General features: G+C 34.1%; 2 protein-coding genes across 4 annotated transcripts in view; one reads left to right on the forward strand and one right to left on the reverse strand.

Moving 5' to 3' along the window:
- Aqp11 (aquaporin 11) overlaps positions 1-14,682 on the forward strand; it is a 99,005-nt gene extending 84,323 nt beyond the window's left edge. The window contains exon 2 of the mRNA XM_078046734.1: positions 13,203-14,682. Within this exon, the coding sequence (XP_077902860.1) occupies positions 13,203-13,264 (62 nt within the window). The 3' untranslated portion in view covers positions 13,265-14,682. The remainder of the gene's footprint in view (positions 1-13,202) is intronic.
- The window catches only part of Rsf1 (remodeling and spacing factor 1), a 160,138-nt gene that overhangs the window by 32,352 nt on the left and 99,862 nt on the right, over positions 1-27,924 (reverse strand). The window contains exons 5-10 of one of the 3 annotated variants that reach the window (XM_040284988.2): positions 26,861-27,015; positions 25,186-25,221; positions 8,951-10,707; positions 6,788-6,994; positions 1,713-1,817; positions 6-85 (exon numbers count right to left, since the gene is read on the reverse strand). In XM_040284988.2, coding sequence (XP_040140922.1) covers positions 6-85; positions 1,713-1,817; positions 6,788-6,994; positions 8,951-10,707; positions 25,186-25,221; positions 26,861-27,015 — 2,340 coding nt within the window. The remainder of the gene's footprint in view (positions 1-5; positions 86-1,712; positions 1,818-6,787; positions 6,995-8,950; positions 10,708-25,185; positions 25,222-26,860; positions 27,016-27,924) is intronic. The other 2 variants (XM_005323239.4, XM_040284989.2) reach the window with 2 other exon arrangements.

A 27,924-nucleotide genomic window follows, 5' to 3' on the forward strand; every position in this document is an offset into this window, starting at 1 on the left:
AATACCTTCGTTCAGCACGCTCCTTCTTCTTTAAGGCAACATCCAAATCTTGCAACTGTTCCTCTAATTTTTCACATAACAGTTTCTGAAAGAGCAAAATATACATATTTTTCTTCTTGGGATTGAATGCAGGGCCTTATGAATGCTAGGCAAGTACTTTACCACTGAGCTACAACCCCATCCTCTTAAAGAAAACAAAAAACAATTTTTTTTTTTTTAAATAACAAACTTCTGGGCTGAGGTTGTGGCTCAGTGGTAAAGAGCTTGCCTAGCACGTGTGAAAAAGCACTGGGTTCAATTCTCAACACCTCATAAAAATAAAAAATAAAAAAATAATTAACTTGCCCAGGCTGGACTCAAATTTATGAACTCCTGCCCCAACCTCCTAAACAGCTGGGATTACAGGCATGAGCCACCTCAACTGACTCTGTCATTTTTCACATTCCTTTTCTCCCAGTACTGAGGATTAAACCCAGGGCCTCACACATGCCAAGTAAGAGCTCTATCACTGAATTACATCCCTAGCCCAATAATTGCCACTTTTAACATCTTTCCACAATCATTTGCCATATCATGTTAAACTCATGGGTATTGTGTATTAAGAACTGATTAAAGGCCACATAGTTAAGGAATACTGAAGCTTTCCTTGTGTTTATTAAACAGGTGCTTCAGCATCCACTGGAATTAAGATAAGCGTAGTATTTTGATGTGAAGCTCACAATACAAAAACATCTAGCTTTGCCAAGAAAATACATTCTATGCCTACCCTGGTAAAAGTAACCAATATTTACAATATCATTTGGTTCAAAACTATGTAAAACAATGATTATAATTAAAAGAAAAAGATCATAAGACATTTTTAGGGAGACTATATATACAGTAAAATATAATAGTGCCAATAACAATTTTTTAAAAAAGAATTGGGAAAAAAGTGAAACAATGTTACATGGTTGCTAAGTCAAAACAGATCATGGAAAATGTAAATGATAAAGCTACACTAAGGCAAAGAAATCCACTTCACTGAGAAATGCATAAAGCCCATCATTTCAAAAGCAAGAGACTGGGTTTATAAGGCAAAATACACAATTGGTTCAATGGCACAGAAATATCCTGTTCTTCAGTTAAAAAAAAAAAAATCACCTAAATCAAGGTCAAAGAAAAAGAAAATCTGTTTTTCCCAATTCTGATAATTTAATCTATAAAACTATTGACAAAAACAAGGTAGGCAGGACTAGAAAACAAGGATGAAAGATAAGGAATAAACTATAGAAAGAAACTTATTTCCTCCCTAAATCTAAATTTGGTATTCTCTGTGATTATAACAAATGTAGGAAAAAAAAATGATAAATTTATAAAAAATTGGTGGGCTTCTGAGAATGGCATTGGAAAAGAGTAAAAGGAAGACCTAAAAGATATTAATAAAAGGTAGGCATCTTGGGACTGGGGCTGTAGCTCAGTGGTAAAGTGCTTGCCTCGAATGTGTGAGGCACTGGGTTTGATCCTCAACACCACATAAAAATAAATAAAGATATCGTGTGTTCATCTACAACTAAATAAATATTTGAAAAAAAAAAGGTAGGCATCTAAATAAGAAGTAAACAACAAGTATAAATGTCTCTGAAAATGGAAGATGTTCAGTGGCAGTTAAAAAATATCACTAATTTGAAACATAAAGCCAAGGGCTGGAGATATGGAGATGGGCTGGGTCATACATGTTGGCAAGGGGGGCAGAACCATTCTCCATCAGGGATGATCATCAAAGGAGGGCGGAGGCAGGCCGTGTGGTATCCACTGTCACAAGAATCACACAGAAGAATCTGAAATAAACCATATTAATGTCAACCTAACTGACTAAATTCAATGACTCTTAAGATAATGACAATTCAATATTTATTAGTACTTATTACAAAGTGCTCTTTATTTGCATAAATCTAATGAATAAAAAAATCTTATAATTAGTAAGAGTCTGAAAATTGGGTATCTGACAATTAGGGATGATGCCACTTTTTTAAAAAACTTAAAACACCTCCCCCGAAACACTAAAAAAAACCAAAAAGGTTTAGTACAAAATTTAGTGAAAAATAACAAGTCCTTTCTGAACTAGAGTTACAATCATTTTAAAGTGATTTATCATTGCATAAGGGCAATGATAACATTCCTTATAATAAAGTTTTAAAGCTCAGGTATCATAAACTACTGTTAAAACATATAGAACAAAAGGTTTCCATTTTAAATGCATCTCAATTACATATACGCAACAAACTCATGGTTTCTTTTTTCATGTAAATTCAAATAAACAAAGGACAGGAATATTTAGATCCATAATGTTTAAATACAAAGGCTAATAATAATTAGTCTTACAGCTGATATTTTTTTGCTTTTTAAATATAGATGATCAACTCTCTAAACTTAACATGGTACACTCATGAATATTTAACTTTATAAATAACTTTAGATTTATGGAAGAGTTACCAAGATATTAGTTTTCCCAAATATCTTCATCAAGGTTTAAAGTTTTACCTAACTATGGGATATCAACCAAAACTAAAAAATTAACACCACTACAATACCAGATTCACCAGATTTTTCTGATTCTGAATCCAGGATTCTACATTGTCTTCTTACTCTCCTGATGTGCAACAGTTACTCAGCCTTTCTTTTCCATGACTTTGACAGTTTTGAAAGATACGAATTCAAATAATCTGTAGATTGTCCCTGAATTTGTGTTTGTTTAATATTTTCTAATGATCAGACTGGGGTTATGGGTTTTCAAGAATGCCACAGAGGTATATCCTATTACATAGTCCATGAAAACAATATGATTTATTATTGGTGATATTAACATTGATCACTTAGTTTTAGTTGCGTCTATTGGTTTCCTCTACTGTAAAGCTATTACTTTTCACTTTTTTCTTTAATACATATTTTTTAGATGTTGATGTGCCTTTATTTTATTAATTTCTATATGGTGCTGAGGATTCAACCCAGTGCCTCACACATGCTATACAAGTGCTTTGCCACTAAGCCCCAGCCCCTACTTTTCACTTTTCATAAACTATACTCAAGATAAATGGAGCTCATACTCAAGGGGAGGGAAATAAGTTTTCCAGTATCAAACAATCTGTGGATATGAATTAAAAATCATTATAGTAATTAATAAATATTCTGGAGGAAGACATGATAAAGCTGTGCAAATATCTTATTTTCCACTTAAATTTTTGCCCACTAGTGGAATTGTTCTGTAAAGAAAAAATGTCTCTTTACCCACACTCATTTGTTTATTCAATGATTTATTTATATCAATATGAACTAATGAATACTTATTATTATTTAGGTTGTAATCCAAAGCTGTCATCATTTAATTTGTTGTTATAATTGTTCAGCAATGGACATAATGGAAGCTCTTTCACATTGGACTGTTCCTTTATTGTAAAATGGAATTCGGAAAGCAGGGTTCGGGTAGTCCTCCTTGTTACTGGACATCACTAATGCAAAGCTCTTTTAGAGGTCAGAGCAACAAATAAACAAACATATCTATGTATATATATGTGCATACAGTAAAATATAATAGTGCCAATATAATAGTCGGCCCCATTGTCTGCCCCACTGTGAAAATAGAAGACTTTCTCACATGAAAAGGGGCAAATGCATGCACAGAATAGTCACACGTGCACTCATACACGCATACATATGCATGTATACAGATACATCTATATTCCTTCATCTATATTAAAATAAGAATGAGTTCATACTAATATCCCTAGCTCTAATCCAGCATTACAGAACTGATTCTACCTCTGGTCTTGCTAAAAGTGACTAGGTTCCTATTAGGTACACTTTTACTTACTTGCTCAAACCTTGCATGCATGTAAGTTTCTGAAACTATAATGCATAGTTTTACAGGGGGAAGGAAGGTTGAAAGTGGAAAAATACCTTCCACCCTCTCCATACAATGTATTACCAATTGATGCTGATGACCAAGATTCAGTCTTCAGTAATTTTGGTATTATATCTCGGTTATATAATCATATATATACTCATTCTTATTTAATTGATTACATAGGCATATGTAGACTAACCCAGGCACCCAATTCCATTTGTCACATTGTGTGTGTGTGTGTGTGTGTGTGTGTGTGTGTGTGTGTGTGTGTGTTTTGGTGGTGCTGGGGATTGAACCCAGGGCCTTGTGCATATGAGGCAAGCACTCTACCAACTGAGCCATATACCTAGCCCCATTATCACATTGTTTCTATGGTAAAATATAATCTAAATTTCAAATAATAAAATTACAAATAAACACTTAGTCTCCATTTCAGAAATCAGTTGAGTTCTATCTCTACTCCTTAATAAAGGTAAAATCCTCCTAAATAAAGACAACCAGGTAAGATTCCCAGGCCTCATACAATGATGCATTTATTTTGACTAAGGCAGCTATAAAATTCCAGGGTTCTACATTTACTTAACAATTTATTTCTTTTATGTTATAAGTGCAATGAGGACAAGAATAATGTATTTTTAGCTCAGCATCATATCTGTACCATTTAATGTATACTAACTGCTTATTATTTTGATTTGAGGGTTACCCTTAAGCATAAGAAATCCATGACATAAGAAATCCATCATACTAGGGATCTTCAGTTTCTAAAGTCATTCTCTTTGGCACAGTAAACAGCAATGGGATTTTCCACATAGTCATGAAAATAGCCAAATAAATATAAATCCTATGTGTGCTCCAAGAAGAGGGCAACTCTGAGACAATTAGAGATTCTCATGAAATAGGACTCCTTAGGATTTAAGGGATTAAAATCTCTCTGGGGAAGTAAGACAGATAATCTAGCCCTTAATCTCAATGGAGTTAACAGCCTAACCAGAAAATTAGAAGTTAAAAAGTGAACCAATCTTCAAGGCTTAGAGAAATACGATAACAAACCAGGAGATGCAAGGCCAAGAAGTCAGCTCAGCCTTTTAAAAAAATGTGTTCAGTAGAAGCACCAAGAAGCTAGAGCCAGAAAAAGCAAAATCACTAAGGTAAGGCCACTGAGATAGGAAAATAGTTGGCCTCATTATCTGCCCCACTGTGAAAATAGGAGAGACTTTCTAACAAGAAAAGGGGCAAATGCATGCATAGAATAGTCACTTAAGTAACCTACAGTTGCCTTTATCTTGTTATCATAGAATACACTCCCCTAGGTAGAGACCAAAGATGGTAATGAGATATGTGCCATGTGAAGAAACATGATGAAGAATAGCAAAAATGCACACCCAAAACTCTACCTCTACAATGATGACATCAAGAGCCCAGGACTCTGCCTACCATATGGATGCCATAAAAGCTGTATTCCTCTATCCTTAATCCTTTGATGGAGCAGCCTGGTCTCCCTGTAGATCTTAAACCTAGTACATATCTATCAGGAACTCTACCAGGCAATCTTTTTTGTTTTCTTTTTCTTCCTCCCACCATTTTTCCCCCCCATACTGGAAATTTAACACAGGAGTGCTTTACCACTGAGCTACATCCCCTACCCTTTTTGTTTTAAAAAAAATTTTTTTTTATTAGTTGTAGTGGACACAATATCTTTATTTTATTTATTTATTTTTATGTGGTGCCGGGGATCAAACCCAGTGCTTCACGCATGCTAGGCAAAAGTTCTACCGCTGAGCCTTAATCCCAGCCCCACATCCCCCATCCTTTTTATTTTGCAACAGTCTTACTAAGTTGCTTAGACCTTGCTAACTTGCTGAGGCTACCCTTAAACTTGCAATTCTCCTGCCTTGAGTCTCCCAAGTCACTGGGATTACAGGCATGTGCCATAGCAGCCAGCACCCAGGCATGTGCCATAGCACCTGAGTTTTTAAAATACCCTTCAGAAACATGCAGTAGAAGTCCCATTTTATAATAAAGACATCAAGATACAGAGAAGAAAACACTGATAAGTGGCAGAAGCATGACCTATATCCACGTCTTTCTGACCCCTTGCTTTTTTTTATTATATCACACTGCTTTTTAGAAAAAAAGAACCTAGAGAACCATCTCTTATGTTTTGAAACATCAGAAAATCTTGAGATGTTTCTGCTCAACACATTCAACACATATAAGAGGATCATTCTTTATGTTTATCTCTACTTAATAGTTGAAAGTTGTTAAAGTCAAATCTACTCAAAAGAAGAGCAGAACTGCATACAATTGGGCATAATCAGAGTGTTTCTTCAACAAATTCCTTATGAACTGCAATATAATGTATATTGACTAAGAAGTGGTTCTCCTGATGTAGGCCACCCTTGAAGAGTTTACTTCTTGGGTAAGAAAGCGCCACATAGTTTTGATAATGTTTTTCCAAACATATCTAGACTATATGCAACTTCCAATATTGAAAATTTTAAAGCCCATTGGGTTACTACTTTTTATGCTTTTAGAGGAAGGCAATAAGGCCTTCATAGGTTGAACTTACTTGATGGCACTTCAGAAATATATTTTTAAAAAAACTTAAAGGAACTGAATAGAATTAGGTGAATAAATTAATTGATTTGTGAGAAGAGAACAAGGTGTATACTTATTAGGTACAGAAAATGTCTACATATAAACTAGCTACAATAAAAACAAAACCTTTATCCTTGGCCTTCTCAAACTGGCATTATTAGTTGAGAAACAGAAATAGAGGTTACTTTCTAGAATACATACTTTGTAGAATGAAAAAATTTCATGATCAAACCCAGATGAGTCAGGCTGCTCCAGGCAACCACAGCTTCCTATGACTATGAACATTGTTCATTTAGATCAGGTACATACTAGTTCAGGATGATTAGGAAGGCCACATTTTTTGCATGGTTCATCATCATCTGCTATGATGGCTTCTTCACTTTCCTTTTCTTCTTCCTCTTCTGAAGCTGCAGATGATTTTTCACTGTCAGACCCATCACTTTCATCATTACTGGAATATTTCCACCTGCCTCGTGTTCGAGAACCAGTCCACCGAACTTTGCCTTTGGGTTTTACCTTGGGCAAAATAAAAAATTGACATAATTTGATATAAGAAAAAAAAAAAACTAAGCTCCTCCTGATTGCATGTCCCATGTGGAATACATGAAGAAAAAAATAAAAATTATAGTCTGATCACCTGGATATACCTACTATTAAATTTTGGTGTATATATTCACTACTATTTTCTGGTTTGGGGAGAGTTTTACATGGGATTATAATGTCATATAGTTTTTATGTCATATACTTAATTTCTGATCACTGTATGTTCTCCTTACTATTAGTGACTATATAATACGTTATCACATGGCTGCATCTATATGCTATCACCTGGGTGTATATATCACCTATGGACATTTAGGTAGTTGTTTCCCATTTTTTCACTTTCATGAATAATGTATCCGTTGAAATATAAATTTTAACACACATTGTGATGGTTAGGATAAATTCCTCGAAGCGGATTCTGGGTCAAAGGCCATGTACATTTTAAAAGTTCTATCAATAACAGAAGGATGACTATATACTTACTTATTATTATGCAAAAAATGTAAAGCTTTAATAATATTAAAGATGAACCTAAAAATTTCAAGAGGGTCAGACTTGCATAAAAAATGCTGACAAATTTTAAAAGAATATTATTCAGAGAATACATTTCCAACATTGTTAACAATTTTTTATTGCCTAATTTTATAATCTTTTTTAAATATTTATTTTTTAGTTATAGTTGGAAACAATACCTTTATTTTATTTATTTATTTTTATGTGTGCTGAGGATTGAACCCAGGGCCTTGCACATGCTAGGCAAGTGCTCTACCGCTGAGCCACAACCCCAGCCCCAATTTTATCTTTTAATGCATATTTCATTTCATTCTCATACTACAGGTCTCCAGCAAAGAGCTAAATAATTTTTATCAGAAAACGTTTTTCAAAGTATAGAATTAAAAACTCAGTATTTCAGGGAACAAAGGTTCACCTGCAACGAAGAATAACCTTATCCTTTAAATAAATTAAAAACAACTCTTGTTTTTAATTTATTTAACCGATAATACTAGTCAAAGATTTGTATATTTTACTTAAAATGAGGTGGTTACAGAAAAAAAGAATTCTGGCTTCCAAGACTAATGATTTAAATGGTGGAAACAGGCACTCTCAGATACTGGTAAGGAAATGATAATATTACTAGGGCCTTTTTGGAGGCAATGTGGCATGCCCCTTGACCCAGCAATTCCAATTCTAGGAGTCTATTCTAAAGAAATACTCACTCATGTCCAAATGGATCTTCAATGCAGCATTGCCTGTAATAGTGAAAAATTGGAAACAACCTAATGTCAATTAATAAGGGAGTGGTTAAAAGAACTGAGGTATATCCACAATATGAAAATACTATGTGGCCATTAATAAACACAAGTAGACTGATCTCCTGACATGGAAAAATAGATACACTGTTAAGTAAAGCACTCACAAAAAAGTGAACACATAGGACTGGATTTATTTTGTAAATGATAGGTAAAATGTTTATAAACATATATATGAATGCATGAAAAACAGATTGAAACAGTATGCACGCCAATCTGTAAAACTGGTTATGGGAAATTTCATTTTATAATCCTACAGGTTGTGTATTTTTTTTTTTTTAGAGAGAGAGAGAAATAGAGAGAGAGAATTTTTTTAATATTTATTTTTTCAGTTTTCAGTGGACACAACATCTTTATTTTATTTTTATGTGGTGCTGAGGATCGAACCCAGAGCCCCGCGCATGCCAGGCAAGCACGTTACTGCTTGAGCCACATCCCCAGCCCCACAGATTGTGTATTACTTGAATAATTTACAACAAGAATGTTTCTAATACTGCCTGTAATAGGAAAAAAATGTTTAAAAGATAAGAATGACTATGCTTTAGCCTAAAGCAAAAAAGCTATAAACACTCAGATTTAAATATTTCTAATTAAAATTTAAAATTCAGAGTTGTTTTACCTTGCCTCCTTTAGAGTTTGTATCCTTCTCCAGTTTTTTCAAACTTTCTTTTTTGTCTGTTTTTTGCAAGGCTGCTGACTCTTCTTCCACTTCATCTTCTCCTTCCCCTCTTTTTTTATCAGCTTTCTGATCTCTGATCTCAGCCACTTTTGCTGTAGGTCTAGATATTCTTGGAGACCTCCTTAAAGTAGGGCCCACATTTGTTTTCTCTTCTTCTTTTTCTGTCTTCTCTTGCTTGCTTTCTGGTTCTGGAATTTGGGCAGGACAATCTGGCTTCTTCTTCCGACTAGATATCCTAATTGTTAATTTGATGCCTTCTTTCTGCCTTTCAGAGGTTATCTCTGTATTTTCTGAGGCAGTTGTTTCTTCTTCAGGAACCAACTTATATTTAAATTTGCTTTTTTGCACAGAACCCTTTGTTTCAGAAGGATCCTCATTGTCTAGATTATCCATTTCTACTTTCTTGGACTCAGAATCCCTTTTAAGAATTTCTGGGTCTACTTTTTCCAGGAACTGACCTTCAAAAGAACTTGTACTCTGACACTCTACTCCTTCTTTTTCTAAGTCTGGTTTTTCACAATGCCTAGTTATTTTAGTTGGTGGGAAAGTTTCAGATGCATCAGGAGGACTTGGTGGTTCTGATCCTAGAGTACTCTTTGGAACTTCTTCTGGTATGGGACTCAATCTTTGTGAGTCTTTATCAAGAAAAGTCTTTTTGGACTTCTCTAATTTTTCAAGACATTCTAGGATTGGTGGACTCTTATCCTTCTTACTTTTGGGGGACTTCTCTTCAAATTTCATGGTACAGGATTCAGTGACAGATAAAGCAGTTTTTAAAGAGAGATCCTTTACTATCTCAGAAGACTCAAGAGAAGTTTCCATTTCTGGAGGACCAGGTTCCTCTAACTGCCCTTTTTGACTGTGGGTCTCTAAGACTGAGACTGAACTATCTACAACCTTTCCTAAAAGAACTTCTTTCTCAAGCTCACTTATTTTTAAACTCGTTATGACAGAATTTAAGCATTCTGCTCCATTCCCCTCCATGATGACACTTCTGTCCTTAGAAGGGCTATTGTAGACATCTTCCTTTGTATCATAAAACTTTGTCTCTATTTGTTCTGTCTTCAAAGTTGGAGTTACCTTTTCATCACCAACTTCTCCATTTACCATTAGTCTCCCTTCATGACTCAAAGTAGTAATGGTAGAGATCCTTTTACAAGTCTCTTCCTCTTGTTTTACTTCATCTTTTAAAAACTCTTTTGTTGGAGTAACTGATTTACATAAAGGTCCTTTGACTGGACTGTCAAAATCATCACTCAGTTTAATTTCTCGTTTTTTTAGTGGAATCTTGGCTTGCTGGTCATTTTTAAGTTTCTCAGTTTCTTCAGTAGATTTCTCTGTAATTTCTTGAGAAGATCTGATATTGCCACTAAACTCTAGCCTCTCTGGTTCCTGTACCACCAGTTTCTCCATGCTACCTTTGACATCTTTGGGATCTGCTCTGCATTCCTTCACTTCAACTTTAATGGGTTTGACATTTTCTTTGAAAGAATCATTTTCTTCTTTGACAATCTTTTTTTCCTCGATTTCTGGCAAAGTTTTTTCTACCTTCACTATTACTGGCAGTTTCACAAGTTCCTTTTGATCTTCTTTTTCAATTTTCATAGTAGTCTCTTCTAGAACACTGGCTGTAGAACAATTTACTGAATCTACTAGCCGAGCTTCACCTTTTGTCTTTTCATTTTCCTTTTGTTCCTCTAAAAAAATAAAAATCAGAAAAAGTTTAAGTGAACAGAGCTTTCAAGATTATAATATATAACAGACTTAATTTATTTCTATTTATTGTTTCTCTCTTCGCAGGGGTAGCATAACTTTGTGATTGGGTATTTGACCCTCCCTGCCCAAAAAATCTTGACAATTAAGAAAATGACAAAATTGTGAAGCACAACTTCCAGATATTAAAAAATTGCTATTTAGACAGACTCATGTTACTGCTTTTTACTTTTAGTTCCAGTGTTCTCAATGGAATGTAAATATTTATACAGCTCAAATAATTTAGTCAAACTTAAGGGATGGCTCAAAAATATGAAGCAGAAAATGCTACATAAAACATTGCCAAAAGGCCATATTTGTTTCATAAACTGACAATATTCTTCTTTGCAAGTCACTGAGGACTTTATTTCAGTGAAGTAACATGAGCAGAGGAAAAATGAAAAAGAAAAAAAAAGAATGCTCAAAGGGAACTGCTAATAATATTTTAGGCTACTTCTGGTCATTATGGTTTCACAAAATTGGGGTCACTCTGCTTTCGATTTTTTTTTTATAGAAACATTAGCACTTTTTTATGTTATGTGACCTTTTCAAAAATCAATATTCATGACTATATAACATGCCTTGATGTGGTTATGCTACAGTTCACTTTACGAAATGGCTTTATTGATCATTTAAGTTAATATTTTACAAAGAAACTATTAATGCTTATATTTCATTGCCTCTTTTTACCTTGTTGACTATGTATTTTCAGCCTTAACAAAGTACCTAATAGTACATATTTAAACATAACAAAAGCTAAAATCAAGTAAAACGCATAAATCTCATGGGTAATCACAGAGATTGCACTGTATTTTCCAAATAAATTACTACTAATTTTAGTACATTTTCCATCCTTTCACCTTATCCTTGGAATGGAAAAACTTTAATTCTAAATGAAGTTTTACTGAGATATAAACTTAAAAACTTGAAGATTTTTTTCAATAAGCAAAGAGTAACAATTCAGAAGGATATACGTGGAGTAGATAAAAAGTGGGGAGATGAAACAGTGCATTTTTTAAAAATGAGAATTCTATTTTTAACTAAAGTGAATATTTTTACTACAAACTTCTTAAAAAATATCTAATCATGTTTCAAATAAAATACTCAAAAACCATTTAGGACTCTTTGGACCTCAAGATTAAAGTATCACAAAGTGCACAGATGCATTCTACCATCATGTATAACTAATTAAAACAAATTTAAAAATTAATAAAAGGAAGATTAACTATTAGTATTATTCTTCCTTCTTTATACCATTAGTGCTTTAAGGTGAGACAATAGTGATGATTCATGTCTTCCCATCCCTTTCTCACTTATTAAGCTTGGTAAGTATATTAGCAAAACTAATTAAATATTTTAACAGATAAACCCAAATTACTATCTTTTAAATTAATTTCAACCAAATATTGTTAATACTGAACACAACTGAATATTTCTTCTATATACTTGTGGTTCAGGCAGCATGATAGAACCTCACTGTGATTCTGAATCAAGGTAAGATAACATGTTTTTATTTGGAGTCAACTGATTTTAATTTGAGTAACAGAATGGCAGAATGAAATGAGAGATAAAATTAGATTGAAAACTCTTGGGTTTACCAAACCTAATTCAGATAGTGGTATGTTATACTTGTATATATTTGTACTAACACATCTTTTGTACCAACACAACTTTCTACCCTTGTTACTTAATCTACTAATAAAGCAGCTGAACTAAATAATCTCCCCTAGTATTCTTCAAAAGTGTTGTATTTCTGTAATTCCAAAAATGTTAAATCACTGAAAATTTAGGATATGGTTAAGTCCTTTTAAAAGAAAAATTTTATAATTATTATTATAGCTCCCCTACATTACATGGATATGTATACAGAACAGAAGGATCCTGACAGAATATGAACTTTTGAAAGCAATAGTAACTGGCAAAAAGGTCATTCAATTATACAAACATTTCCCCAAGGGTAGTCAAAAGGAAATTGTAAATGAGTTTAAGAGGCATGAAATTTGAGGCAACAAAACTAAAGGAAAAAAATCACTTCAAAAATCACAATGCAGCAGCAACATTTCTCAATAAACTTAAGATGATTCAAGAAAATTGGTATCTAATGCAGGTTTTTCAAAGCTGGTCCATTCATTTACTCAACAAATGTTTATTTATTATCTATTATGAGACTTCTCACCCAGTATAGCAGGGTGAGAAATCAAACACTGCATATTCCATGTAAATTAACAGTAGAGGACATCGATAGTTGCTACTCAATATTTAATCTCATCTTTTGTACTAACACAACTCTGACTTTGTTTAGGAAGCCTCCTTGATCAAGCACCTTATAGCAATGGGTCGTATGATATAGTAATGATCAATGAGATGCATGAAGATGTCACGAATAAGAGGATTCAGTTGAATTGCATTGTTGCCCTAATTTAATTTTCTTTGTGTCTAGACTCTGGACATCATACCTTCAGGAGCAATCAAAGCCACAAGAAAAAAACAGAAACAGACTAATTAAAGTTCTTGACTTCGTGGAGCTCCCAATTCAGACTAGACTCACCACTTTTCATTATAAGAAAAAAATTTTAAAGTCAAATGCATTTCTTTCTTTTTTTTATGCATTTCTTTCTGATATTTTAACTTTCACTTTTGTTTCTTACTATCCTTGTTTCCCATGCTCACAAAAATCTATGTATCTACTTCTTATATTTTACACTTGTCATCTTTTGTGTGATAAAGGGGTAACTAATCCATAATAAAGTTTTAGTTATTTTATAATGCTCGTATTTTGCAATTAGACATGAGAAAAAACAATAGAGTAGTTCCAAACTAAAATCTTAAAAACTTACATGTAAATTAGCACAAACACTTAACAGAGCAATTTAGAATTATCTGTTTTAAGCTTAAAGAAATGTACTCCATCACTAAGAAATTCTATTTCTAGAGAGTACAACTACAGACAACTACCCAGAAATATATACATGAATATTTACTGCAGTACTGCTGTAGAAATAAAAAACAAGAAAAATTCTAATACACCTCAAATGGGGAAAAGGACAAATAACCACTTTATGATAAATAAAATGGAAAAAAAGAATGTATATGGATTAACACACATAAATGTCAAAAACAGAATGAGTAACAAGTTGTAAAAGACTAGGAACAGCAGGATTTTGTGGAGGGGCTACTGGGAATTGAAGGGGCAAAGCAACATCCTCAATTATTTTTATTTTTTGTATTTTGAGACAGGGTCTTGCTAAATTGCAGATGCTGGGCTTGGACTTGAGATCTCTGGCCAGAGCTTACCAAGTCACTGAGATTACAGGTATGAGCCACAGCGCCCAGCCAGTAAAATACATTTTTTAGAAAAGTTATGAAACACTCAAACCAATGCTATCTATTAAAGTGACCATATACATATGTGCAAAACACAAATGACAGGAAATGAGTCACAGGGTTGTAGTTACTCCTGAAAATGGAATAAGGAGGAATGAGAAGGAAAGTGATAAGAAGTACCACCTATTTTTTAAACAAAAGAAAATTTGGGCAAATCATTGAAAACTAGTATATCAAAATGTTGGGTATACAGTGTTTTCCATTCTTTGTTTATCTGAACTGATAAACAAATTTTTATCATGAAAAATTGAGAAGGTCACTTGGGCTCACACACCTAAAATTCCAGTGACTCAGGAGGCTAAGACAGGAGAACAGCATGTTCCAGGATAGCCTCAGCACTTAGAAAGACCTTGTCACAAAATAAAAAATGGCAGAGATATGAAAAATTGTGGTATATATGTGTATTAATAATTGTAATGCAAAAAAAGAAGTACATGTATAAAGGCATAAATTGGCACGAACATACTTTATATACAGAGATATGAAAAACTGTGCTCATATGTATAATAAAAATTATAATGCATTGCACTGTGGAATAGCTGAACTTTTTTTAATGAAGTATATGGACCACTTTTGCATAGTACTTGGGAATCATTATTAATTATTTGGCACCATTTTCTTACCACTAACTTTAGCCACATCAGAACATTCAGGATTTAAAAGAAGAAGGGGGGAGCGGGGTGGGGAAGGAGGAGGAGGGAAAGGTGGGGAGGAGGATGAGGAGGAGGAAAATTAGTTCAGAATTTCCGAAAGCTTTGACTAACAGTTTTCCTCTGTTAACTCACAAAAAGCCATTTATATCTATTCTGCAGCTTTTACCTTTCCTCACTTTCTCCATTGATTAAAAAGTTACATAAAACAGTTAAATATCATCAACTATTTTCTAGGATTTTTAACGACTGCAGGTAATACAACATCCAAGTCCTTCAGGCAAGTGGCCATGGCAAACACTCAATGTCAACTATATAATTATTATATTACTGGCAAAATCTTTCAGCCTTCAAGCACAGTTAGAAACTCGCTGTTTTATAGTTCTATTAACTGATTCTTTCCCTATAAAAAATTAACAAATTTTCCTCTGTTTGCACATTACTTTATATATATTTTTATAATAGCATTTATTACCCCACATTATAATTATTTACTCAGAAATATTATCTGTCCTACTGGTCTGAAGAATTACTCCTCTGGAGCAGAATCATGGATTATTCACTGTAGGACACCTGCTTAAGTAGACTGAACAAATTGAAATGGCAACAAATCCTACCGCACATATTGACAAATTAACAGGAAGCAGATTATAAATAAATATTTAATTTAAAATTATTTGAAGTATATCTGATCAATTTACAAAGTAAGATTTGGGCAAGGACATACATATTTAACAGATGCTAAATCTTTTGCCTCAGCCTCTCAAGTTGCTGAGACCACAGGCAGGAACTCCTGAGCCTGGCACCCCCAACCTTTCTAATAAATTTTGTTTTTAAAAATATTAATTTAGTTTTTCTGTTACTGAGGATTGAACGCAGGGCCTTTTACAGATACTAGGCAAGCACTCTACCATACATCCTCTGCTGAGCTACATCCTCATCCCTTTTCTTCCTTGAGAAAGGGTCTTGCAAAATTGCCCAGGGTGGCCTTGAATTTACAATCCTCCTGAGGAGCTGGTGTTAGAGTCTGTAAACAAGTCAGGATGGCTCCTGGCATTTTGCCAGAGGGAGTGGCTTGTGAAATAACACCAGTGAGCCATTAAGTGTGGAGATTCCTTATTGGCTGACTGCTTTATCTAGTTTATGCTAATTAAGATTAGCTGTGTGGAATGTATAAATACCTCTGTTGTCCTACAATAAACGGCTCGCACTCCTGCTGTATCAATGTACACAAGTTGCTGGTCAACCCCCTGGTTATTTTGCTGCAGCCGGACTGCGGCAAGCTGGGAATACAAATGTGAGCCACCATGCCCAGCTATGTAATCTCAATTCTGATAAACAAATAAATAAGTAACCATGCCTAAAATAAACCCTAGAAGAAAAAGATCATGGCAGTTGCAGTGGCAGATATTTTCTCTCTATATATGATCATATTTATAAGTCATTCATATATGTACATATATGTGTATAAAAAGGAACAAAATAGGTATTATAATAATTTCATGATTATTAGCTTATCTCTGATACACTAACACTGCCTACTAACCCTACTATTTGCTCTACCAACAACTCTATCAGTCTTCTTTTCTATTCTTAAACTTCCAATCTCTCTGTGAGGTCCATATTTTCAGATGATTCTGCTTTCAATTTCACAGAGAAAACAGAAACCATACCCTCTCATCAATAGACCAGTAAGCCTGCTCCTATTAAAATAGAGATACCTATTTTAAGCTAAGACAAATTCTTCAATCCATGATTTAGATTTCATCTCCTCCAGCCAAGTGTCATTATCTTACTTATTTTAATGAGATCTCATTGGCTGCAATATTGAGATTAGACTGAAGGAAAGGAATGATAGAAACAAGGATAGTTAGGATATTACTATGATAAAATCTCTTCAACAGTATCCCATTTAACTCAGATTTTAAAACAGAAACATTAATAAATTTAAGGAAAGCCCAATACAATCTGCAGACCCCATTCCCCTATCTCTCAGTACCTTAGCTGTCTGACCTTATTTCCTCCTATTTTACAATACCCTACTCATTCTCCTTCAGTTACATTGATCACAAGGGCCAGCAAACCATAAAGGATCAGACATTAAACATTTTTAAGCTTTGTAAGCCATAGTTTCTCTGTCACAACTACCAAATTCTTCTGTTATAGTCTGAAAACAGCCATTGACAATTGGATATTAAATAAATAAAATTCAAACCAGCCAGATTAATTTTTCCCACTACTCAGGAGACTTAAGGAGGGAGCATCAACTCAGCCCAGGAGTTCAAGATCAGCCTGAGCAACATGGTAAGACCCTGTGTGAATTTTTAAAAATTAACTTTTTTTTTTTTTTGAGAGAGAGAGAGAGAATATAAATTTTAATATTTATTTTTGGGCTGGAGATGTGGCTCAAGCAGTAGTGCACTTGCCTGGCATGCGTGCAGCCCGGGTTTGATCCTCAGCGCTACATACAAACAAAGATGTTGTGTCCGCCAAAAACTAAAAATTAACTTAATTTTAATTTTTAAAAATTAAATTAACAAAACAGGCAGCAAGCCAGATTTTGCTTGTCCACCCTAGTCTGCTGATTTTTGCTAAAATGTATTACACATACTTGCTCCTACTTTAGAGTCTTGCATCCTTTGTTTTTGTATTTTGTGGTGCTGGGAACAGAACTCAGGGACTTGTATATGCTAGATAAGCACTCTCCCAACTGAACTATAACCCCAACCCCTTACATTTGTTTTTGTTTGTTTAAAATTTCCTTGGGTATCTGCATTATTGGTTCTTTCAGATCCTTTTGGTCTTTGACTTTACTCAAGCATTACGTTTTCAGTTAGTCATTTTCTAAGACCCCAATCTATTCTTTTCCCAAATTACTGTAATATATATGGCTCCATATCACCATCTGCACTACAAATAACAAGTAATTTATTAATCTTGTTTACTGTCTCATCCATACTTTGTGTAAGCTGTGATTTTCATTCACAGCTATACTCCCACTACCAAGAATATTCAGCATATACTAAATAAATATTTGCTGACTGAAATGAAATACTACAGGTAAAAACAGATCTATGCTATTCCTAACAATTCAAATTTTGCCTGCAAAAAGCTTTTTGCCGGCTGGGGTAGTGGCTCGGTGGTAGAGCACTTGTCTAGCATTGTGTGAGGCACTGGGTTCGATTCTCAGCACCACATATCAATAAATAAAAATATAGGTTCATCAACAACTAAAAAAATATTTTTTAAAAAAAGCTTTTTGCCATTTTGAAAATGTTGATAAACTATACAATTTCTAAAAGTGACTCAAAATATTTAATGTCTTGTCCCATTTTTTGCCAGTAATCTATTCACTGTATGCAAGAATATTTCCAATTCTAATTCTAGTTTCAAATATTTCAGCACCATACTAAACTCAACATCAAAAAAAAAACAGGTTTTGATAAACACATGTAATATTTCTCTCAATGTATAGGTGATATAATAGTATTCCAAAATTTATTATGGAAATGTCCAAAAAAAGCAAATCCATAGACCCAGAAAGTAGAATATCTCTAAGGGCTGGGAGAAGAAAGAAATGGAGAATGGCAACAAAATGGATACATACTTTCTTTGTGGGTTAATGTGACTTTTCTAACATTAGATACTAATTATGGTTGTACAACACCATGAATATACTAAAAACAAGCAACTGTACATATTAAAAAGGTGAATTTTATCTTAGCCTTTATAAAACAAAAGTACTATATAAACCAAAATAAACACATATTTGGGCCAAATTAGCTATGTAAGTGGCCAGCCTACAAATTCTATTTTCTGCTAGATGTTATCAAATAATAGTTCCCATGTTCTATACATATAGGCAGAGGTATATTACTGCAAAAATCAACAAAAAGACAGCCTTTTTCAAATTAGCAGAATTTGAAAAACTAAAGTTGAGATGTGTTCCCCTTGACTTTTCTTTTTCCTAGAAAAGTTTCTTTTTAACTTTTTGGTACCTTCAAAATTAGAATACAGTATCTAACATTGAAAATATATATTAAATGTCATGGCATTCACAGTACTCTATAAGTACAAAAACTTCCAGGTAGTATACCACATGAATTGACACAGTGTATCTTCAATAGCCATAAAGGGGCTTAAAGGGCATGAAACACTCACTTGACCATCTAGTTTGAGAAGAACAATTTGACAGGTATTTAAGAGCTTTCCGCCTGGTGTTAAAAATTGGCTCTAATGGAAGTGATAAAAATAGTGTAAATAAAGTCCCCAAAAAAGCTAAGAAAAGAGATCAGGAAGGTGGGATTTCAGATGGCCCTTCAAGAATACTTCGACTTTCCTTGGGGATAGGACAACATGAGAAGGAAAGAACATGATAAAGTCACAGAAGGAATACCCAAGACACACAGAGTAAAATATCTAGACAATCTGCAACCAGTAATCATGTAAGGAAACAATAAAAGATAACACTAGAAAGAGAAGTAGAGGACAAATTATAAGATTCTGAATCCCAGACTAAGAAATTTAAATATTTTTTAATAATTGAAGATGGACAGCATGCCTTTATTTTTTATTTATGTTTTTATGTGGTGCTAAGGATTGAACCAAATGCCTCACACTTGCTAGGCAAGTACTCTGCCACGGAGCTATAGCCCCAGCCCAAGAAATTTAAATATTTTTAAAAGTCAATATTAATTTTCAGGGGCAGAGTCATACTAGGGATTGAGCTCAGGAGTGTGCTACCATTAAATTACACCCCCGGCCCATTTTATTAAGGACAAGTTCTCATTAAGTTGCCAAAGCTGGCCTTAAACATGCAATCCTCTTGTCTCAGTCTCCCTAGATGACTGGCTCAATGTTAATTATCTTCCTCTTTGAAAGAAAACTCAACTCATTTATTTAGTTGGTAAATTTTCTAGGCTACTTGCTGTCATTATGAGATTTTAGCTTACATTTTAAAGTCATATTTCTATGGCACTCATATAAAAAGAAACAAAAATATTTGCTTACTGAGGTTAGATATAAGGTATATCAATTTTACTAATAATTTTGAAAAATATATTTTAATTGTAAAATTGGCTATATTATTCACCTTTCAGTGCCAATTTTTTAAAATCTTTTTGCTGCCTAATTCAAAATAATCAACCACACTTACTTTTAAAAATTTTGGCCCATGATGCCTTATCACTGACTGCATTAAATTTAAGATTGTTTCCAACTTAAAATCTATTCTGCTACCTCATATAACCCCTATAGGACAATGTTTGTTTATATCTGAGAGCAACGAAAACAACAAACGAGGATCACATTCCTTTTACCTTGCCATGAAGTAGACCACAATAATTACATCTGAGAGAACCAGAATAAGGGATAAGGCTTTGGAGCCTGAATAAAATTACTACAAATTATATGTTAAATGCACCATCAAAAGTACACAGGGAGTTTGTCCATAACTCACTGTGTGTCCTAGGGAAAATTACTTAAAACACTTTGTCTCACTTCCCTCAGCCGGGAAAAAAAGGAAAAGAAAAACAAAATATACAGTAGTCCTCCCCTTATCCAAGGTTTCACATTCTGTGATGTCAATTATGCATAATTACAGCCCTAAAAGAACAAAGGAGATTACAGTACATCAAGACATTTTGAAAGACAAAGACTATATCTGCATAACTTTTACTATAGTATATTGTTATAATTATCCTATTACTAATCATTGCTAATATTCTTTTCATTTGTAATTTTAATTACACATGACTATAGGATGTAGTTTGACATATTATACATATATGAAGTATAACTTCTCATTCTTGTGGTTGTATATGATGTAGAGTTACACTGGTTGTGAATATTCTCTTGTTGTGTCTAATTTATAACTATATCTGTATAGAGAAACAAAAACATAGCATATGTAGGGTCTGATAGTATCCACAGTTTCTAATAATCACTGTTGCTCTAGGACATATTCCCTAAGGATACAACTGTAATATACCTAATAGGGTTTGTTGTTGAGACTCTATGGCTTTAAGTCATGTGAATATCTTTAGAATAGTACTTACACATAGTAAACATCATATTTTAGCTATTTTATCACTATAGTCTGATCAAAGTAATTTTAGTCTACTTAGTTTACTGAACTCTTTCCTAAAATCATGCTTAACACACAGAAGATGAACAATAACTATTTGTCGTATAAATAAATAAGAAATAAGAATAAATTAGAAATATTTTGTTCTAAGAGGAAGAATGCAGAAAAATACTATTTGTTTTACCTTATTTTTTGAGTACTAGGGACTGAACCCAGGACGAATCTTGCATGCTAAGCAGTCCCACTATGGCTAAACTAACCATATCCCAGCCCCAGATTAAGCACTAGAGAAGGGGAAAAAACGAAGTAGGTTAAACATCCTGTGCCTCCTCTTCCACATATTCAAGAAATGACCTTGTACCTCACAGATCATTTTTTCTTAGTTGTGTTAGGAAAGATAACATCAGCATTCATTGAAAATGTTTTCAGAAACAGTCTTTCTTCAGGGCTGGGATTGCAGCTCAGAGGCAGAGTACTTGCCTAGTACAAGTGAGGCACTAGGTTCAATCTGTAGAACCCTATAAAAATAAACAAAGGTATTGTGTCCATCTATAATTTTAAAAAACATTTTTAAAGTCTTTGTGTAAATGGCCAATCAGCAGCTCCACCCAAGATCAACTCCAGCAGCTTCTGTATTTTGAAAAAGTCCACAGGCCAACATGGATATGAAACTCTGAGAAGTACTAAAGTAGATCTCTTTATTTATACAAAAGTATAAGCCAAAGGGATAGCTTAGTGGAGAGTGGTAAAGTACTTTCCTAGTGTTACACAAGGTCCTGGGTTCTATCCCTAGCATCAAAAAAAAAAAAAAAAAAGAGGTGGGGAGGGGAGGGAAAAGAAGTCTGCGACAAGTTTATGAATGTCTCAATTTCCTCATCTTTAAAACTGAAAAACCAAGGAGGCATGAGGCATACATCTGTAAATCCAGCACTCAAGAGGATGAGGCAGGAGGACCACAAGTTCCAGGTCAGCCAGAGCAACTCAATGAACCTCATAGTTTGGATGTGATGGTTAGTTATGAATGTGCCTCCCAATAATGAGAGGAGAAATAATTAGACTACAAGAGCTGTAACCTAATTGGTCCATCTCAGTCTAAAAGGACTAGCTGAGTGGTAACTGGTAACTGTAAGCAGGTGAGGTATATGCTGAAGGAGGTGAGTCACTGTGGCAGAGGGTTAGGGAGCCCCTTAGAACGGTTCAAATTCCCTTCTCTAACCCATGCAGTGCTCTTCCATCACACCCTCTGCCATGATGGTCTGCCTGTCTGCCTGACCTTGGGCCCAGAAAAATGGAGTGGTCTATCAAACACTAAACCACTAAACAGACAGCCAAAATCCACTTTTTCTCCTCTAAGTTGTTCGTTAGATGTCTTGGTCACAGTGATGGAAAACAAAGATAAGAACTGACACCAGGAGTGGGGTTATTACTGTGACTAACCTGATCATGTGGTTCAAAAGTCTTTGAAACGCGCTTATATGAGGAGTTTGAAGAAGTCTGAGTATGCAGGCTGCACAAGGGTTAAAATATTGTAAGCACACCTTAACAGGCAATTCTGGTGACAGTCCTAAAGATCAAAATGCCAATAGGAATAGATAGCAAGGACTATGCACATGAAGTTTCAGAGGGAAATGAGAGCTCTATTGGAAATTGGACTTGAGGCCACTGTGAAAAATTCTGGCAAAGAATTTTTCTATGTTTTACCTATATCCTGAGACTTTATATGTGGCTAAATTTAGAAGTGACAGACTAATTAATCTGGTAGAGAAAACTCGAGGACAGTGTAACATTCAGGTAGTGGTAAGGCTATTGCTGGCAGTATTTAGCTAGGTATACTGTGAAAACTGGTAACAAAAAGAATGAAAGAAGGATTTATGAAACTTATCATTTGGCCACAAAAGTACATATAAAACTGAAGCCAAGGAAGCTGTGCTTATTATAGCTATGAAAGAGATGCTAAGTACTTTGCAAAAAGATAACAGAAAAGATGGTTTGAGGACAGCTCAGTATTTTGCCAGACCATATCCATTGCAGGTTCAAAGATATAAACAGGAAAATTCTTTTAGAAAAGAGATCATGAAGACCCCCTGATAACACAGGGGGTCATGTTTTACTGTGCTCAGCTGCTGAGGTACTCAGAGGTCGTGTTCCCAGGGGGCCCAAATATTGTTAAGCTGGCAGGAGACCTTGACATCATCCACACTATGCAAATTCTACAGAAATGCAAGATGCTAGAGTTAAGTGGTGGTGCAGGCTTCCACTAAGATTTCAGAGGAAGGACTTGGAGACCAGGCAAAGTATAACAGGATCAGAATTCCTACAGGCTGCTCTTAAGAGGTGAGCTATAAAGGTGAAATCAAAGCTAGAATTTAAGAAGACCCCAGAAATTAAGAGATGCCAGTAATTTCTGTCTGTCTGCCAAGAAAAGGTGCTATATGCAGAGAGAGCCAGGCTAAAAGGGAGGCCATATATGCTGCTACCAGCAAGTGCAAGGGGTAGGACTACCCAAGCTCTTTGGAGAATATATCTCACCATCACATACCTTAGATTCTATACACAGTTATTTGTCAGGCTGAGGACAATAAGTCTTATTTTGGTCCTATTCTTTCTTTCTATATCCCTGTTTCTCCTTTCTGGAATGGAAACCTTTAGTCTAGACCAGTGTATACTGGATATACCTAACTCACTTTTGGTCTTTATAGGGGCTCATAGTAAAGAGTTTGTCTTTGATGAAACTTTGGACTTGGATTTTCAGCAATGCTAAAATTCTTAAGACTATGAATATACTCAGATAAACTAAAACATTGTAAATTGTGAGATGAACATGAGTTTTTGGGGACAGGGGTCGGATGCTACAGTTGTAATCTAAGGTAATCTCCAAAAGCGACTATGTTAATACAGGAATATCCAGAGGTAAAATTTAGATTATGAGAGCTGTTATCTACCAGTCTATCCTACTTTAAATGAATTAACTGGGTGGTAACAGTAGGCAGGTATGGTATGGCTGGAGGAGGTGGGTCATGGGTGGGGGGGTTTCCCTTGGAAAGGGTTATCTTCCCTGGGGTCCCTCCCTACCTGCTCTGCTTCTAGGCCACCATAAATGGTGTACCCTTCTACAATTATATTCTCCTTTACCTTAAGCCTAGGACAATGGCATCAGCCTACCTTGAATTAAACTTCTAAAACAGAGAGCCAAAAATATATTTTCCTTTCTTTAAGTTGTTCTTGTTGGGTATTTTGGTCACAATGCCCCAAAGCTGACTAACAGAGGGAATCCCTGTCTCAAAATTAAACAGGGCTGGTAAAGTAGCTTGATAGTAAGCCCTGGATTCAATCCTCAGAACTGCAAAAATCAAAACAAATAAATAAATAATAATTGTTATCAAAAAAAGTTGCTATGTGGATTAAATGAAAACCCAAATGCAACATTTGATTCACTGCAAAGAAAATAGGATATGCCCAATAAGTGTTTACTATAGTTATAGTTGAAACCTTCCTCCTCTACTTGAAACCCCAAGAAATTTGGAATTCAATATTAAAAAATGTTCTACTACGAAGAAAATATTTCTTTCCTTCTTCTTTAAACTATATAGTGAGTGTCCCATCAAAATCAATGTCAAATTTAAGGTCTCCTAAAAAGAAACAACTGCCTCTTAAATTTCTATTACACTGACTCTTGTTTCAAATTCATATTCTCTCCGATCTTGATTTTAATTGTGTATGAGAATAAGCAAATACAGGAATGTATGACCCAACTGAATAACAAAGTGAAAAAATATATCAAGTTTAAACCCAGAATAAATCCTAATAATTCAAAGACTCTAGAAATTCAATAGGGGGTTCAGACTATTTTAAAATTACTATACTTTACTGAAGTAGACAACAAATTTAAGTTGAACATATAGAAAAGAAGTTTCAAATTAAAAAAATATGACTTACATGTAAAACCACCCTAGATATTTGAAATCATGTAAACAATGAGGGCAATAATGAAGACTTTGGCCAAAAGTAATTCTTAACCTATAGAAACATTATGCCTCACATGGAAAAGTTAAATTTATTGCTTTTAAGAGATGTTTCATATATAGGGGATGGATTATAAATAGTTTGTTCAAAGCATCAAAGAAAGAATACAGATCTGGATATGGTGATGCACACCCATAATTCCAGCCACGTGGAAGGCTGGGGCAGAAATGTTGCAAGTAGGAGGCTACCTGGGAAGCTTAGCAAGACTGTGTCTTAAAAAAACAAACAAACAAACAAAAAAAAACAGTATGGGGATTTTAGGTCAGTTATACAGCACTTGCCTGGCATATGCAAGGCTCTGAAATCCATCTTTGATACTGCAGGAATAAAACAAAAAATGTTTTTCAGTTTAAATCAAAACACAGTGGCAAATTAAAAGCATCTAGTAGAAGGAAACACAATAGGAAACCATATTCCTTTCCCTGTCACTGAAAGTTTTGTTATCAATAACAAATAATAACTAAAAAGATGTCACCTAAAATTTCAGTTGGTTTCCTTACTTAGAGAGTCAGAAGTTGGATCTATTCTCCAGGAAAGGTAAGGATTTCATCCTCCTAGTTAAGTAAAACAGAAAACTCAATCACAAATAAGAATAATTATTCTTAAGATAATTATTATTATTCAATAATAATAATTATCTTAAAAATTATCTTTGGAACTTAAAGAGTTTCCAAAATGCAAAACAAAAACAAACATCCCAATTGAAAAATGGACAGGCCAAGGAATGGTAGCATCTGTCTGTAACCCCTGCTACTTTGAAGGCCGAGGCAGAAAGGTCACTTGAGCTGAGGGGTTCATGACTTCAAGACCAGCATGAGCAACATAGTAAGACCTGTCACAGAAGCACAGGATAAGCTGGGCATGGTAGAGCACACCTATAATCTAAGTAACTCAGGAAGCTAACTAAAGCAGGAGGGTCAAAATTTCAACTCTAACCTGGATAACTTGATGTGACCCTGTCCCAAATAAGAAGGGATGGCGATGTAGTTCAGTTATAAAGAGTTCCAGGGTTCAATTCTCAGTAACACAAACAAAAAGCAAAACTACACAGGACAAAAAATTTTGAATAAATATTTTGCCAAAGATATATAAATGGTTGATAAACACTTGACAAGATATTCAACGATTAGAAACTAATGATTATAATGATTACAATAAGTAAAACAAAAAATAACAAGTGCTGACAAGGACATGAAGAATCTGAGATGCTTGTGAAACGATGGTAGGAATGTAAAATGATGTAGCTGTTGTGGAAAACATTGTGGAAGATCCTCAAAAATATTAAACATTATATTACCATATGATCCAGAAAATCACAATAGACAAAAGGTAGAAGAGTAAATCAAGTATCCACTAATGGATAACTGAGAAACAAAAAATAGTATACACACACAATAGAATATTATTCATCCTTAAAAAGGAAGAAAATTGTGAGACATGCTACCATATGGATAAAGTTGAAGACAACATGTCAAATTAAATAAGACAGTCATAAATGGACAAATACTTTTTTATATTTCTTTGGTATGAGGTTCCCAGAAGATAGTAGGAGGAGAAAATGCGGAGGTAGTGTTAAACAGGTACAGAGTTTCTATCAGGCAGTTCTACCACAATGTGCATATACTTAATGATACAGAAATATACACTTAAAAATAGGTTAAATGGTCAATTCCATGTTATGTATATTTTCCTAAAAAGTTCACTAAATGTCTTAGCATTCTTAAATAAGAAAAGAATATACTTTGATGATTTGAACCTATTTGACTTAGCTTAATGTGAGAACAAATCTGATTTTTTTTTGCTCTTTTTCCTTTAAATTAAAACAACAACAAAATAACCCTTATTTTATAGGAAGGCTCTCAATTTGAGATAGAAATTCAGAATTATATAGTTGAGTAGAGGAGAAGAAGACAGAAGAGATTACAAAACAAAGCAAAAGAAAACACACAAAAAAACCTTGTTTAGGTGTTTCTTCTTCTTTTTTAGTCTCCTCGTCCTCTAAGATGGGACTTTCCCGGGAAGAGATGTCCTGTTGGCTAGAGTTTTTCAATAGTACAGGATCAATTTGTGCTTTGAGGAGTGCAAGAGTCTCAGCCAACTCGTTTCGATTTCTAAACAAGGGAAGAAACAAGACAGTATAAAAATCTTTATTCTGAAGAACTTTTGGAATAATACCTATTAGAAATAGGTATTTTTTAAATATTTATTTTTTAGTTGTAGTTGGACACAATACTTTTATTTTATTTATTTATTTTTATGTGGTCTGAGGATCGAACCCAGGGTCTCGCAAATGCAAGGTGAGTGCTCTACTGCTGAGCCACAATCCCTACCCTGGAAATAGGTATTATTATAAAGAAAAAAAACACACATTTAAGAATATCGAAAACAAAGGTGCAGCTGGCCATAATTAACCCTGAATTCTAAAAATAAGTATTAAAAAAGGCATGTTATAGGGCCAAGGTTGTGGCTGAGTGGTAGAGCGCCTGCCTAGCATGCGTGAGGCACTGGGTTCAATCCTGAGTATCACATAAAAAAATTCTAAAAACAAATAAAATAAAGGTATTGCACACCTCTACAACTAAAAAAAATTTAAGAACAAAAAAGAAAGGCATGTTATAATTATATCTAATATTGGGATTCATAGTTACATGCACAATATAACTGAAATTATTCTCTCTACTGATTAGAAAAGCAGTGTATATCTCTTTGAATGAAAGCAAAAAATAGGACACTAAACAAAAACCAGAAATTAATCACTAAAAAATATTCTGTAATCTCTAAGGAGATTATTATCAATGCAAAACTTGATTGAAGAAGTAGTTTTTAAGCTACAACTAAAAAAAACTTTTAAAAAAGAGTAGTTTTTTAAATAAAGTTGAGTTAATTGGAAAGAATTTTTTCAATCTTCAGAGATAGTAGCATCTTATACTTTTATAAAATTATGATCTAGAACTTTCTGAATAATTATGGCAGAAAGCTCTAATAAGTTCAAAAACAAAAGGGTTTAGTTGATGATTTTG

The sequence above is a fragment of the Ictidomys tridecemlineatus genome, chromosome 4 (genome assembly GCF_052094955.1).
Source record: "Ictidomys tridecemlineatus isolate mIctTri1 chromosome 4, mIctTri1.hap1, whole genome shotgun sequence".
Taxonomy (NCBI): domain Eukaryota; kingdom Metazoa; phylum Chordata; class Mammalia; order Rodentia; family Sciuridae; genus Ictidomys; species Ictidomys tridecemlineatus.